Here is a 14872-nt window from a genome sequence, read left to right as displayed (position 1 = left end):
CATGGCTGCAGCTTTTTTCCGGATTGGGGTTTTGCCGGACAAAAGCGCCAGTCTAGACGGGATCTTGTGGAAAATAAACCCTTTTCCGCAAGATCCCTTATTCCTACTTATTCCTTATTAAAGTAGGAATAAGGGATCTTGCGGAAAAGGGTTTATTTTCCGCAAGATCCCGTCTAGACTGGCGCTTTTCTCCGGCAAAACCCCAAGCCAGAAAAAAGCGGCAGCCATGTTCATGCAAATATCCCCCGCGGTATTTAAATCCCCCGCGGCATTTGCAATTCCAAAGTGTCTCAATTAGCATCCCTTTTCCAGAAAGGGGTGCCAATGTAGACACAGCCTTGCTGTATAGTTTCTTGAACTTTCATATTCCAATTAGCTATTTTGGGAGTCCTCTAAATAAATGGTAGGGGAGGAAGGAGGAGAGTAATTGCAGTTTTCCTCAATTTGGTTGAATTGACATCCAAGCAAACACATTAATATGTCCATTTATACTGGATACATTCCTGCAGTTAACAGACTTCTCCACACGAAAGATTAAGTTACATGCACATGTTCTGGCACCAGTGATAGGTTTTCAGTAATCATCCCTCAAAAAGTGTGCATTTTGGAATGGCCACTTAATGATCCATATTATATCGCAGCTTCCCTCTTTCCTTCCCTGCTCTAAGTTTCATCAGGAAATGCATTTACCATAGCTCAGAGATTTCATGGTGCATATGATATTTCTACAACAGCTCCCCAATTGAACCAAATAAGCTCTTAGTTGGGTTTTTCAAAAAGATTCAGAGCAATAATTCATAAGTATTAATTACATAAAGCAGAATTTTGCAAGGCAAAGAACAGGCCCAGTGAAGAATGCCCACAATTCTTCCCATAAAGTAATGAATTATATATATATTAAAAAAAGATTTAAAAAGTCTATCTGGCTCCTGAGTTGGAGAGAGGGTGAGCCATCTTCCACCAAGCTCAAGTAGTTCTACTCTGACCTCTAGAGGAGAAAGACTAATGTCATCTTTAGCTTTGCTCCATACAGACTCATAAGAAAGGGTGTATCCAAATGTATAAAGGGTTAATTTGCTTCAATATATTTCTTTGCCCTTTTTAAGTTTCCTTAGGACAAATTCCTAATTTTTAAATTACCTTCAGTACTGCTTTCTGTGCACTCTGATTAGAAGTGCACAAACATACCTACTCCATATGCTTTTTAATCACAGCCACTTACAGTTACAAGAGACTCTGTTCTATCTCCTGCATGAGATAGGATGGAAATGCAAGTTGTGATTCCAGAATCTTTATTACGGATTTCTCAATAATAGCAAGTCTCAAATACTGGGCAGGTTTTGTGATGCCAGTAATTATAAAACAATTTTTTAAACTTGTAAAATAATAAAGTTTGACATATAAACAGAGATAAAGGGAATGAAAAAAAATCCAAGTTTGATTTTACAGATTTCTCCTGGCTTTAAACATTAAACGAAAGCAAGTTCACTTAGTTTCCTGACCCAGACAATACTGTCTAATTCATGGGCCTGAAAACTAGTCAAGTGAACCTTTCAGAGAGCTTTTTTACATGTTTCTTTTGAAAACACCACTTTATAATATTCAATTACTTTGTTCAGATGTCAAATTTACCATATTCCTTGGTGTGCATTAGTTTTCACTTAATTTCTTCCTGTTGCAGTGCCACACTATTTTTAAGGATTCTCCCACATCTCACCCATGTGTGTTCTGGATATAATCATCTCTCCAAATCAAAGAAGGCTCTTAATGTTATTTTCAAATGCTCATGAAAGTGTCTATTTTTGCACTGAGTAATTAGCATGTGAGCCTGGAGGGCACCACTTGCCCGTTACCTGGTCACGGTCGCCTGCAAAACAGCAGCTCTTCATGGTACAGGAGTTGAAGTAACCTTGGTTATCAAACTGGAAGACTGGCAGTCGGGAATGGATATCATAAAGCACCGGTGGAAGGCGCCGACGCAATGCCAGCAGCTGGGTGCCGTTGCTGTTGAATCGGACACTCATGGCACTTTGAAGGGAGAGATTTCCACCATAACGAAGCAGTGAACTAGGAAGGGGAAGAGAGAACAAGTCAGCCAGGCTGCCCTAGATTTAAAATGTACATAAGAGTAACAATTGTGTTTCAATTTTTAAAATACATGTGATCAGCCAGTATAGTCATCAGAGTCTTGAGAGAGAAGAGGAATTTTTACAGAATGATCTTTGCTCAAGGTGCCAATATTTTCATCGTGCTGCAATATAAACAATTTTATACATCTGAATAAAGTCTCTGTCCAAGTTCTGCAGAAAAACATTCAAGGCACCCATTCTCCAGCAAATTTGGTTCAATGCTTGAATGACAAGCTATCAAAAGTACTCAGTTTAGACAGATTTTATTCCTCTTTCCTCCCCTCCCCCCCAGATAAATTCCCTGCATGGGGACAAATCCTCAGTACAAATCCTCAGCACATCAGAAAATGTTTCTGCCACTAGCAGTCACTACCATCAGCTCCAGGTATCCTAAATAAAACAATACTTTAAAAGTTACTATGAGAAAGCATAGGATAAGAGTTAGCTAATCTCAAACACGTGTCACCAACAAATACTGTTAAATTGACAAAAAGCTTATATTACATAACACTATTATCTAACATTCTGACATAGTAGAAGTCCATAGCCTCACCCAGGATTGTGATCACAATCAATGTACCCATATCAGCTCTTAGTATTTGTCCAAGACAAAAAATGGAGTAGTGTGTCCCCAGACTGCAAAGATTCTTCTTTATGGGAAGACCAAGCTCTTTGTCTCTGTCAGGAGCCCAGGATAGTAGAAACTTGGTTGAAATCCAGATTGTGAGGCTTGGATTCCTTTGTGCTTCCAAATGCATCACTCTATTGATGGGGAAAATCTTTTGTTTGCGCTGTCCGATGTTGAGGGATTTAATGACTCCTGACGCAGCATCTGAGATGGACCTTTTTAGTTCATGGATTTGGGGGAGTCCTTACCTACCAGATGATTTATCCTCTGCTGTGAACCTTGTCCACCCTCAGTATCTAACAGGCATGTGCATACAAAAACCTCACATTTTCAGAGGAAGTGGACTCCTAGGTTTTAAGGCATCATATTTTTCAGATACAGTTCTCTGCCAAGACTTTATAAAAGTGAGTCACTCCCCATGGAAGCGAATCTGCATTCCACACAGGTTTAAGCATGCCTTGTATCCTGACACACTGTAGAACTGAACAGATACTTGCCCTTGAGTTAGATTTAGGAACAACCTATTAAAATGTAATTGAAATGTGCTCAGTTTTTTTTCTAAATGGTTAGAGCTGAATTACCATGAAGAAATTACAGACCAGTTTTTCAAAAGTGGTTAATGTCTCTGACATTTAGCACTGTAATTGCTTTAAAGGGATTTAATGTTCAGAGAACAGGTGCTCAGCATTTTCTGAAGAATATCAATTTAAGCACCCCCAAAAAATAACCAGTCCCTTTTGAAATTGTTTCCATAGGTTTTACTACTAAATATTAAACCTACAAATCATTGAAAGCCACCTTTGTATTTAATTTCTTTATGAAGCCTAAGACAATGGTAGTATGGAAACTTTAATATAACAAATTGAAACCATTTTCAACCTACTTTGAAGGGAGCAAATTTTGGGGAGGGGTGGGGAAGTGATTTTTTTTTTTAAGACAAAACACTTCTAGGTACTTAAATACAGTAGCAAGCATTAATTTTATCATCACTAAGATGAAGTCTACATTTGGAAGGTTTTGCTTGTATAGCTATACCATTATACTGTATCAGTAAAGAGCTTGTAGGCCTGGGTCTACACAGAATTTTTGTACCATTATAGTGTCATTTAAAAAAATGTAATAGTTATTTACCAATGAAGCTCTAGTATGGATGCAGTTCTACTGAAACAAAAATGTCTTATATCAGTATAGCTTATTCCTCTTCTTGTAGGGCAACAGCTCAACTGACATAACGGTGTTTACACCAAGAGGAGCTGCACTGCTTTGTCTATACCAGTATTGTTAAGTTAGTACAACTTTCTAATGTAGACAAGCCTCTAAGGTAGATGTAGTTATACTGGCTAAACTGTGCTATTGCCCATTGAACTTATCCAAGCCACAAACATCCCAGGAAAAAAAAATTATCTGCAAAAGAGACAGTTTTGCAGAATACCTGCATGTGTACTAGAATCAAGGAACTCTAATAGATTAGTAAGACGATTTCCCTTTACAGAAACCACGTTGACTTTTGCCCAACAAGTTATGTTCTTCTAGGTGTCTGACAATTTTATTCTTTACTATTGTTTCAACTAATTTGCCCAGTATGGACGTTAGACTTACCAGTCTGTAATTGCCAGGATCGCCTCTAGAGCCCTTTTTAAATATTTGCGTTACATTAGCTATCTTCCAGTCATTGGGTATAGAAGCGGATATAAAGGATAGGTTACAAACCATAGTTAATAGTTCCACAATTTCACATTTGAGTTCTTTCAGAGCTCTTGGGTGAATGCGATCTGGTCCCGGTGACTTGTTACTGTTAAGTTTGTCAATTAATTCCAAAACCTCCTCTAATGACACCTCAATCTGTGACAAGTCCTCAGATTTGTCTCAGACTCCAGAGTGAATTTGAAGGACTGGCAGGGGAAAAATCATCTGTTTTTACTTGTATATTGTTACATTTGTCCTGGAGTTATTGAGAGACATCAGTCTTTTAGAGTCACTTTTCAAAATGGCTTTTAGAGGATTTGAGGTTATCATTGCTGTTACCCTGAATTTCCCTCACTTGTTAATTATCGTGTAACCTTGCCTGCAGCTAGAGGAGCAGACAAAAGTCTCCCCCCAAAACTAAACAGATCACCATACACACTCATTGGGCATCCCTCCATGTGAGCCACCAAGTAATAGAAAGGTGATCGTATCCTGGGGGAGTGCCCTGTCATGCTCATCATTGTCATTCTTCATTTTTATACCATTGTAATCTTACATATAAAACATAGCTTGTAAGGTATCGGGGAAAGGTTATGATCTGTTGAAAGTCATTTCCTCTATTCACACACGTAATATCAATGTTTATGAAATTATGCGAATGCGTTGTCTGGTTGTCACTAAAACATGCTGTAAGTTGGGGAAAATCAACCAGATATTAGCTTCCCAGAGACAAAAGCAAGGAGACTAACCAATGCCTAGGAGGCATGTCAACATCCATTGTCCAGCAAAGGAGCTACAATGTGATCACTCACTTGCATGAGGCTACACCAAGGGAATTGGTCCCCAGGCAAGGTTGACTCAACAATGCCCCCAGACATTCTGGACATGTGTTTTCTAAGCACATAGACAGAGGGTTTAAAAAAAATAAACACTGGGGCTACTGCTTTGCCTTTGTCCCCATTGTGCTGTAAGCAACAAAGGACATGCTGAAGACTCCAACACAGGTGAACTGGCCTAGATTTCAAGGGTGAAATGTGTACTATGACCTAGGGATGTGATAGTGTAGTTGATTAACCCATTATCCGATAAGCAAAAGCTTATAGGTTAATGCTATAGACTACACGCATCTCCCCGGACAGGGGCTGCTGCTACAGAGGCAGCAGCACAGGGCAACAGGCAGCTGGTCTGCAAGGGGAGCTAGTCTTTAAACTGGCTCTCCTCACAGACCAGCTCCTGCCTGGCACCCCATGCAGAGTGGCAGGAGCTCCTTGGGAGTGCGGCCGGAGTGCACTGGTTGCCAGCCCCACCCCGGGGACTACAGAATAGTTGACTAACCGATAAGAATTCATGAGGTTACTCAAATATTGGTTAACTGAATAGTCAACATCCCTACTATGAACTGCAATATCCAGGGGGGTGAGAAAAACAGCTTGATTTAGCAGTTGACCTAATAGGGCTGAGAGTTTAGATTGTAGGTTTCTATTTTCTTTTCTTTCAGTAACTACTGACTTTTTGCCTAAAACTTATTTAAATTCTATCTTTGTAATCAAACTTATTTTACTTTTTATCTTTACCAGTGAGTCTGTATAAAGTATGTGACAGATCTGCTCAATTTTCACAAAAACAGGCATACGTTCACTTTCCACTGATGAAGTGGGTGAGCCAATTAATAAATTAGATGGTAATACCCTGAAGTATAGTGTTGAGAGCAGAGGGGGATGATCTGGCTGGTGCATTACTCAGAAATTCATGAGTGGCCATGGGAGCATTCATGCAGTCTGGCTGAGTGGTGAGCTTCACATACAGTTGTGTTAGGGATTACAGCACCTGGATGGGGTTGCTGCTGATCACTAGCTAGGCATTGTGAGAGACAGTCCAGCCTGGTGAGAGTGACGGATGTATAGTGGTCCCACAGTCCCAGAGGGATCCAGTCACAAGGCACAGAAAACTATTCACTTGTATTCAGTGAAGAGGTGTCACTTCCTGGATACAAAGTTGAGTATTAGATGAGTGCAGGTTTTTGCTCACTTTAACACTGATTCCCCCCTCCCTCCACACACACACACTTACATTCTCCCCCCAACTTTTCTTCACAGAATAGTTCTCAGAGGTGGCATCCTCCTGCTGCCATCAGGAAAGCATTAGGAGTATAACTAGCTAGAAGCAACCCTCATCCCTCAGAGAGATGAAGACCATCTCCAATAATGAGATACCTAAAGTCAACCCTCAGATATCATCAGCAGCAGCCATGGTAATACCAAACACAACCAGAGCAACCCTTGACAGAGAATATCTGAATGAGCAAGGTAACACTCTTTGCCATAAACAATAACTCCTTCACTCATTTATTCAGAACTACCCTGGTAATTCATCTGCTGTCACTGCCAATGAGGTGAGACACATTTGAAATGCTGGCCATTGCTGCACAGCTCTGGAAACAAAGAAACGCACATATGAACTTTTTTAGCAGTGGTAGTGGGTCTGGCAAAAATAAGAGAAAGGTATTTTGCCTCTGAACTTAATCTAATCCTAAAGTATACAATATATTGTATTGGGGGCAGGGCAAAGGAGAGATTGACAGAGTTACATGCAAAAATGTTACTCCCATAGCTCAATGTACTACATACAGGCGGCATTCACATGTTAACCAAACGGAGCTCAGATGAACAATATAAAAGGCTTTCAAACCAAAATCAGCACCATTAGTGCAAATAAATCAATTTCTGCTAGAAGGTGGGGAGTCCAGAAGGGGAAGTGGGGGATCTAGAAGAGCCAGACACAGTATTTGCATCAGCTCAAAGCTTCCTTTCCAAAGGGGAGGAGTGGTGGTGTGTGCAAAGTTTAACAAAGCAACTTGTGTCAGGTATAAGAGTCCTGTTTAAACAAACATTTCATTAAAAAAAAAAAAAAAAAAAAAGTCAGCATATGCTTGCCTGAGTTGTTCATAAATTAGTTTGGCCACACATAGTGGTGACAGATACAGAAAGAATAGCATAAAGACCTTGGGGACATTTAAAACAAAAAGTGCCCTAGGATAAACAATGTAGCCATTCAATACACATTCCTTTTGATAAGCAACAAATATATTACAGTCAATGTCTTTAGGAAATGAGAGTCATTTGTGGGGGAGGGAAGGAAGGAAGGAAGGAAGGAAGGGAGAGAAAGTGTTGATAATTTCAGGCCAGGCTATTTACAAGATAATGTAATAAGAGACTGACCTTAACAGGAATTTTTTTAAAAATTGAATGCTCATAACTAATAGGAAAACAAAATGCCTAATGCACAATCACATGCCATCTGTATGCATCTCTGTAACCACTAACCTGAGACTACATGGCACACTACAGCAGAAAGTCAACTTAAGCTACACAACTCCAGCTACGTGAATAATGTAGCTGAGTCCACACACCTCAAGTTGAGTTACCACAGGGACTTGAGGGAAGGCATATACTTCCCTTACTTGTCTCATCCTGGATAAATCATCAGAACTGACAGAAGAGTGAGCTGTAGTCAATTTGACAGGTTTTCACTAGACTCACTAAATCAACCAGTAGCAGATTGATCTCAGAGTATGGATCTGTGTTAGTGTAGATGTAGCCTGAGACCCTTCTAACCATGCAAAAAATAAATAAATAAATTTCGGAGCAGCTCTGCCTCGGGCTTCCTGTAGTCAGCCGCTTGTCAGTTTCAGCAGCGGCTGACTTGGGGGCACCTGGGGCAGAGCAGCTGGGGTGCTGCCGGGTTGGTCCAGTAGTCCCGAGGAGCGGCGCTACGGGACCAACCCGGCAGTGCCCCAGCTGCTCTACCCCAAGTGTCGGCGGCAGCGAGAAAAGCCTGGTCTGCTGGGGGGGAGAGGGCGCACTAGCTGCGCCCCCCCCCCCAGCAGACCAGGGAGACGCGGGTGGCGGGACCACCAAGACGCGCCGCGATCCCACCCGTATCCTCCGCGGCTTTGCTCCGCGTCTCCCTGGTCTGCTGGGGGGGGGCTCCCCCCAGAAGACCAGGGAGACGGGGAGCAAAGCCTCGGAAGATGCCAGCAGCGGGACAGCCGCGGCGCGTCTGGGCTGTCCCATTGCCCGCGTGCTCCGTGGCTTTGCTCCGTGTTTCCCTGGTCTGCTGGAGGGGGAGGGGCTCACTGCCCCGGCTCCCCCCCCAGCAGACCAGGGAGACGCGGAGCAGCTTTTCTCGCCCCAGAGGACGCGGGCGGCAGGACCACAGCGCATCTGGGCGTCCCGCCGCTTGCATCCTCCCTGGCGAGAAAAGCCCCATTCGTAACTGCAGATCCGACATAAGTCGGATCCGCGTAACTCGGGGACTGCCTATACTTTAGGTTTTTTTTTTTTTTTTTTTTAAAGTCTAGAGAAGGACCTTAAAGACTAACAAAACATGTAGATGTTATCATGAGCTTTTGTGGGTACAATACACAGAGTAAAAGGAAGCTACAATTTAGGACAGGTTCTCTCTACACTACATAGATTTTTAGCAACAAAGGGCCATTAAAAGTAAAATGCTGTGTCAGCATTTTTGGCGACAAAATATTTCCACCCTCCCACGAAAGCGTTCCTGCTGACAAGCCTTTTACACTGCCACTTGCTGTAACAAAACTTTTTTTGGGGGGTGGGGAATGGGGAGCACGGGGCGCGGCGGGAGTGGTTAAAGCACCTGTGAACAACAACAAAAATGTCATCTTTCTATTGACATTGCAGACAAAGCCCAAGATGCATTTGTGTGACTGGGAGTAGACTACAAGTCAGATTTGAGATGCTTTTTTAAAGTTGTGGTGGTGAGAGTTTACACAGCTTGTCCTATGTCTGGGTCTAACTAATACCATGATTGTCAACAAGTACAAAATTAATCAAACCCACACCAAGAGACACAATGACTGGGAAGGAGGAAGTAAATTGTCAAAAAGGTTGATGAGTAATAGTTGCTAGGATTGTTTTGGTGTGATGCGGCCTTTTTTTGGAAGGAGGGGGGGGAAGAGACACACAGGAGCAGAATTTTCATTTAGGAAAAAGACTGGCAGACATTTTAACACAAACTTTATATATTATTCGGAATGTAAAATTAAACAAAACTAAACATGTAGCCAATTGAAATTCAATCAGTCACAGGTTAAATGCTCCATGGGCTGCCAGTGAAGTTGGCTCCAAGGGCATGCCTGAAATTTAACCTGTAAAACTAATGCTTTAAACTCTTACATCTCATTCATATTTTTTTTCCTCACTCACTCACAAAATTGTACTGAACCAAGTAAACGGCACTTATATAAAGCCAAGCAAAGGGTTGGGGTTTCTTGGACTTTTGAAAGAACTTCTGCAATCCCAACACTTCTAAATTAGCATTTATTTGTTGGTACCACACTGTCTGCTCTTGAGATTAGCAATTTTTTCCTCCCTATTTGAATGCCACAGCTCTTATCACTTGGCACCATGGAACATGAAGTTGGTGCCACAATATGGTCACAGAGAAGCACTAACAAATCCACACAGTTCCTTTTCCTCAGAATAGGTCCTTTTATGAGCCAAGCTCTACTTACAGCACAGTCATAAATTCAGACTATATGCAGATCTTTTACTTCTACAAATAAATCAGTGCACATTACAGCTGTTGTTTATTTAAGGTTATCCTGATCCAACGTAAAGCGCTCTTTCACAATGGAGATTTAGGTCATTTACAGCCCACCAGAAAAAAAAAAAAAAAAGTACTGGAGACAGCCATTGGAAAGTAATACAAAGATTAATAGCACCCCATTAATTTTAACTAGGAAAAAAGTCTGTACAATCTAGACTAGGTTTTCCCCTTAGGAATCAGAATTATTCTTTCATCTCATTTATATAATGGATGGCATTCAAAACAAAGGTTCCATAGTAAGCTTATTTGCCAGATGGGGGGGGGGGGGGGGGGAAATGTAGTACTGCATAGCAGAGTACAGCAGAGGTGTTACACTGCATCCAGCATCATGGGAGTTAACTCTTCAAGTTGCCATTAGCTCCTAGCCACCAGGTAGTCAGGACTGAGGCAAAAAGGAAAACAATCAGGAGCTAAGGGTTGGATTTTCAGACATACTGATCACCTGAAGTTCCCATCCATTTCACTTGGTGGCAGTGTTGCTCATCACTGGGAGATGGCAGTTTACTGTTGTGCAAGCTTGCAGACAGCCAACCAAAGCCAGCTTCCAATAGTATTTTTCTGGCAAGCTTGTTACAGATTACTGCTGATTGGGCTACATCAAGAGCCAACCTGTATTAACCCAAAGTATTTCATATGCACAACTGTCCGAGTTGGTCGCTTCATTCACAGGAATACCTTCACAGATGAACTTCCTGACTGTTAGGACCACACAGTGAGAGCTCTTCCCAGGAGCGTAACTAAGCTATTGAAGAGAAGATACAGTCTGACTTACAAATTTAGTATGCACAAATGACACCCTGCAAAGGTGCACATCTACAGCCTAATGCCAGGTGTGCCAGTTAATTGAAAGCCAATGGCTTCTAACAGCTAGGATTAACTGACTTCCTAAGGAAACTACAAAACATCGATAACCTCCCCAATAATACCATCCTTGCCACCATGGATGTAGAAGCTCTATATACCAACATCCCACATGAAGACGGATTACAAGCAATTAGAAACACTATCCCAGAGGACACTACTGCCAACCTGATAGCAGACCTATGTAACTTTGTTCTCACCCACAATTATTTCCAGTTTGAGAACAACTTATACCTCCAGATCAGCGGCACAGCCATGGGTACACGCATGGCCCCACAGTATGCTAACATCTTTATGGCTGACCTAGAACAACGTTTCCTCAACTCCCGTCCCCTTTCACCCCTCCTCTACCTACGGTACATCGATGACATCTTTATGATCTGGACGCATGGCCAAGAAACACTGGAGATATTCCACAGAGATTTCAACAACCTACACCCCACCATCAACCTCAGCCTGGACCATTCTATACGAGAGATCCACTTCCTGGACACCACCGTACAAATCAACAATGGAAAATTAGACACCACTCTCTACAGAAAACCCACCGACTCATACAGTTACCTACATGCATCCAGCTCCCATCCAGAACACACCACACGATCCATCGTCTATAGCCAAGCCCTTTGATACAACCGCATCTGCTCTAATCCCACTGACAGAGACCAGAAGCTTCAGGATCTCTACCAAGCATTTATAAATCTCAACTACCCACCCAGAGAAATAAAAAAGCAAATTGAAAGAGCCAGACGAATACCTAGAAACCATCTACTTCAAGACAGACCCAAGAAAATCAACAATAGAACACCACTTGTCATCACCTACAACCCCCAACTTAAACCTGTCCAACACATTATCAATAAACTACAGCCTATACTGGAACAGGATACTAAACTCAGAGGCTCTGGGAGACAGACCCATAGTCTCCTACAGACAACCACCTAACCTCAAGATGATTCTTACCAACCACCACAGGACATACCACACTAATACCAACCCTGGTACCTTCCCTTGCAACAAACCCCGTTGCCAGCTTTGTCCACATATTCATTCTGCTGATACCATTATTGGACCTAACCAAGTGAGTTATAAGATCAAGAACACATATTCCTGCGCATCCAGAAATATAATCTATGCTATCATGTGCCGAAAGTGTCCGTCTGCTATGTACATTGGACAAACATCTCAGACACTTCGCCAAAGGATTAATGCCCACAAAACAGATATCAGACAAGATCACAAAGAGAAAACAGTTTCTTGCCATTTTAACCAGAAAGGACACTCTCTAAATGACTTGACCACCTGCATTCTGCTACAAAGACCTTTTACATCTGCACTTGAAAGGGAATCCTCTGAACTGTCATTCATGTTAAAATTCGACACTTGCCAACAAGGACTTAACAAGACTTTGAACTTTCTCACCCATTACCAAGACAGTTTCCCCAATTATCACCTGTAATACCATTAGCTCACAAACATCCCACTCTCCCTACCTTTATCATCATCAATTCACAGACACTTACCTTCCTTCCTCCCCCTCCGCCCCCCCTCATCCCCCTTCTGTTCTGCAATGTGATTTGTCCTTTTCATATTTGTTCATTTTTTTAATTGTATCCTTTGGTATATATGGTTGTGACTACTTTCTTCCACTATTTGATCTGAGGAAGTGGGTCTGGCCCACGAAAGCTCATCATCTAATAAACCATCTTGTTAGTCTTTAAAGTGCTACATTGTCCTGCATTTTGCTTCAACTACCCCAGACTAACACGGCTACATTTCTATCACTGTGGATCAAGGAGACAGTAATGTTCCCCTTTCTCCCACTAATACCGTTAGGATGAGTCCATTCTGGGATTGAAGAGGATGCTTTCACTCTCTTCCCCCTCTCTCTACAAGTGGTTCTGGTTTTGAGCTATAGAGCCACTTTTTCAGTACTTTCTTTCAAAAAGCCAGATGAGAAATGCTCATTTGGACTTCAGTGGAGTCCTGAAGGCACACTGAATTTTACCCCACTTGTTACATTTTCACATGATAGCCCCCACCTTTCCAGGACATTCAGATAGGAAGAAACATCTGTGAAGTCCAATTAAAGGAGCTGATCTTTAATTGATGGGAAAGTTAACTAATCACTACTGAACCATGTGAGGCAATCCCTACCTACAGGGTTGCAAATTACTTCCTGGGCTTGGAATATGAGTGAAGCTGTAAGACCTAATCCATATTAGCATCTTGAGTTGGAGCCTGATCAGTGGTCTCCAACCTTTTTAAATTCAAAAAGTTATCTTGTGCTTAAATTTAATCCAGGATTTACCTCAAACCCAAACACCCTTGCCCCACCCCCTTCCCACCCTTTCTCCAAGGCCCCACCCCTGCTCACTCCATCCTCCTTCCCTCCCCCATCCTCATTCACTTTTATCAGGCAGCAAGCAGACGGCTGGGGTGAAGGGAGGGGGATGTAGGCTCTTATCTTGGGCTAAAGGATTTGGAGTGTAGGAGGGACTCTGAGCTGAGCCTGGGGCAGAGAGTTGAGGTGTAGAACGGGGGTTCAGGGTGCTTACCACAGGTGGCTTCTGGATGGTGGTACAGTAGTGCTAAGATAGGCTCACCCCTACCCTAGCCCTGCACCATTCCCAAAAGCAATCAGAAAACTCTCTTCATCCCTGTCCTCATTCTGCTCTGTGGAGATGGGGTATGGGGGCGAGAGGGAGAGTGGAGAAGGGCACCCCGATATCAGCATCCCCTCCTCTTCCCCATGCCCTGCACAGCAAGCAGGAGGCTCCCAGGCGGTAGGAGGCAGCTCCAAGGCAAAGGGCAGAACCAGCACAGCAGTGCTGAGGGGCAAATGAAGTGCCAGCCTCCTAGCCAAACCTGTCAGGATCACCTGTCAAAGGCTTTAAGATCTATCAGTAGCTCCCAATCTACTGGTTGGTGACCACTGGATTAGATTCATTAGGCCACCACTCTTAGTTTAGATTTTTTAAGTTGTCTGAATCATCTCAGGTTCAGCTTAATTTAAACAATTATTTAAGCCAACAGCTTTTTCTTAGCGGAGGAAAGGTGGTCTACAAGCAATTAAGAGAGGATTTGATTTTAGGAGTTGCTTTTTGTTTGATTTTTAAGTGGTAGTTAAAGCTACTGTGTTAATGTGAATAGCCACCTAACTGAAAGACTGACTTGTGACACAAGCTAGAAGACATAGTACAGACAGCCATAAGATGGTAACTTTTACTTACTACAAACTTAGTTGGATTTGAACCAGTCTCTTATAGAGGAGGAGTTCCGTATCTCAGTAACAAATCCCCTCAAGAAATTAGTCAGTTCCTCCCACTTTCACTCAACTACATGAGACATGCTGTTCCTGGACAGCATTTAGAATATTCCCCCTTCAAGAATGAGGCACACAAGCTCAGCATCCAAATCATGAACAGCAGTACCAAAGCACTAAGAAACACTTTACTTGATGATCATTTTAAAAGTGGAAAATGGCCAAAAGTAAGAGGTGCTTAAATTATTCTGATCTTAAGTGATTCCCAAATTAGTTGATGTAGATAAGAATAAACCTCATCTGACTATACTGAAAGGAGAGAACTGAAATAAAAACATATAACCTTTTAACAGGAGATCCTTGGGTTCCAGTTTTAAAAAGTAGAAAACTTGAGAGTTTAAAAAACACTGTGTAATTACATATTTGCTGCTTTGGACAGGTCTAATCTGCCTTATTCACTTACTCCAGGCAATTCTGTACACTACACTTCTTTATTTTCAAGAGACACAAACATGGTTTTTGGGTATGCAACATAGATTCTATACACCACCTCGTGGCACAAGCACCTTATGACAGCTCAATCTGAACAATCATCCTCCAGGATTTGCAAAAGCAGAGGAGCATTTTCCCCTGTAGCGCTCACTGTGGGCATGTCACCAATGACCAATT

The 14872-nt window shown here is 42.2% G+C and overlaps 1 protein-coding gene across 1 annotated transcript in view; it reads right to left on the bottom strand.

Annotated features, from left to right (window-relative positions):
• Positions 1 to 14872, bottom strand: part of DCAF5 (DDB1 and CUL4 associated factor 5) — an 88231-nt gene that overhangs the window by 35407 nt on the left and 37952 nt on the right. The window contains exon 6 of the mRNA XM_075927343.2: positions 1854 to 2067. Within this exon, the coding sequence (XP_075783458.2) occupies positions 1854 to 2067 (214 nt within the window). The remainder of the gene's footprint in view (positions 1 to 1853; positions 2068 to 14872) is intronic.

Source organism: Pelodiscus sinensis, chromosome 5, assembly GCF_052426305.1.
Source record: "Pelodiscus sinensis isolate ZL-2025 chromosome 5, ASM5242630v1, whole genome shotgun sequence".
NCBI lineage: Eukaryota > Metazoa > Chordata > Testudines > Trionychidae > Pelodiscus > Pelodiscus sinensis.
Note: the sequence above shows the minus strand (reverse complement) of the source record. Positions and strands in the feature narration are given on the sequence as shown.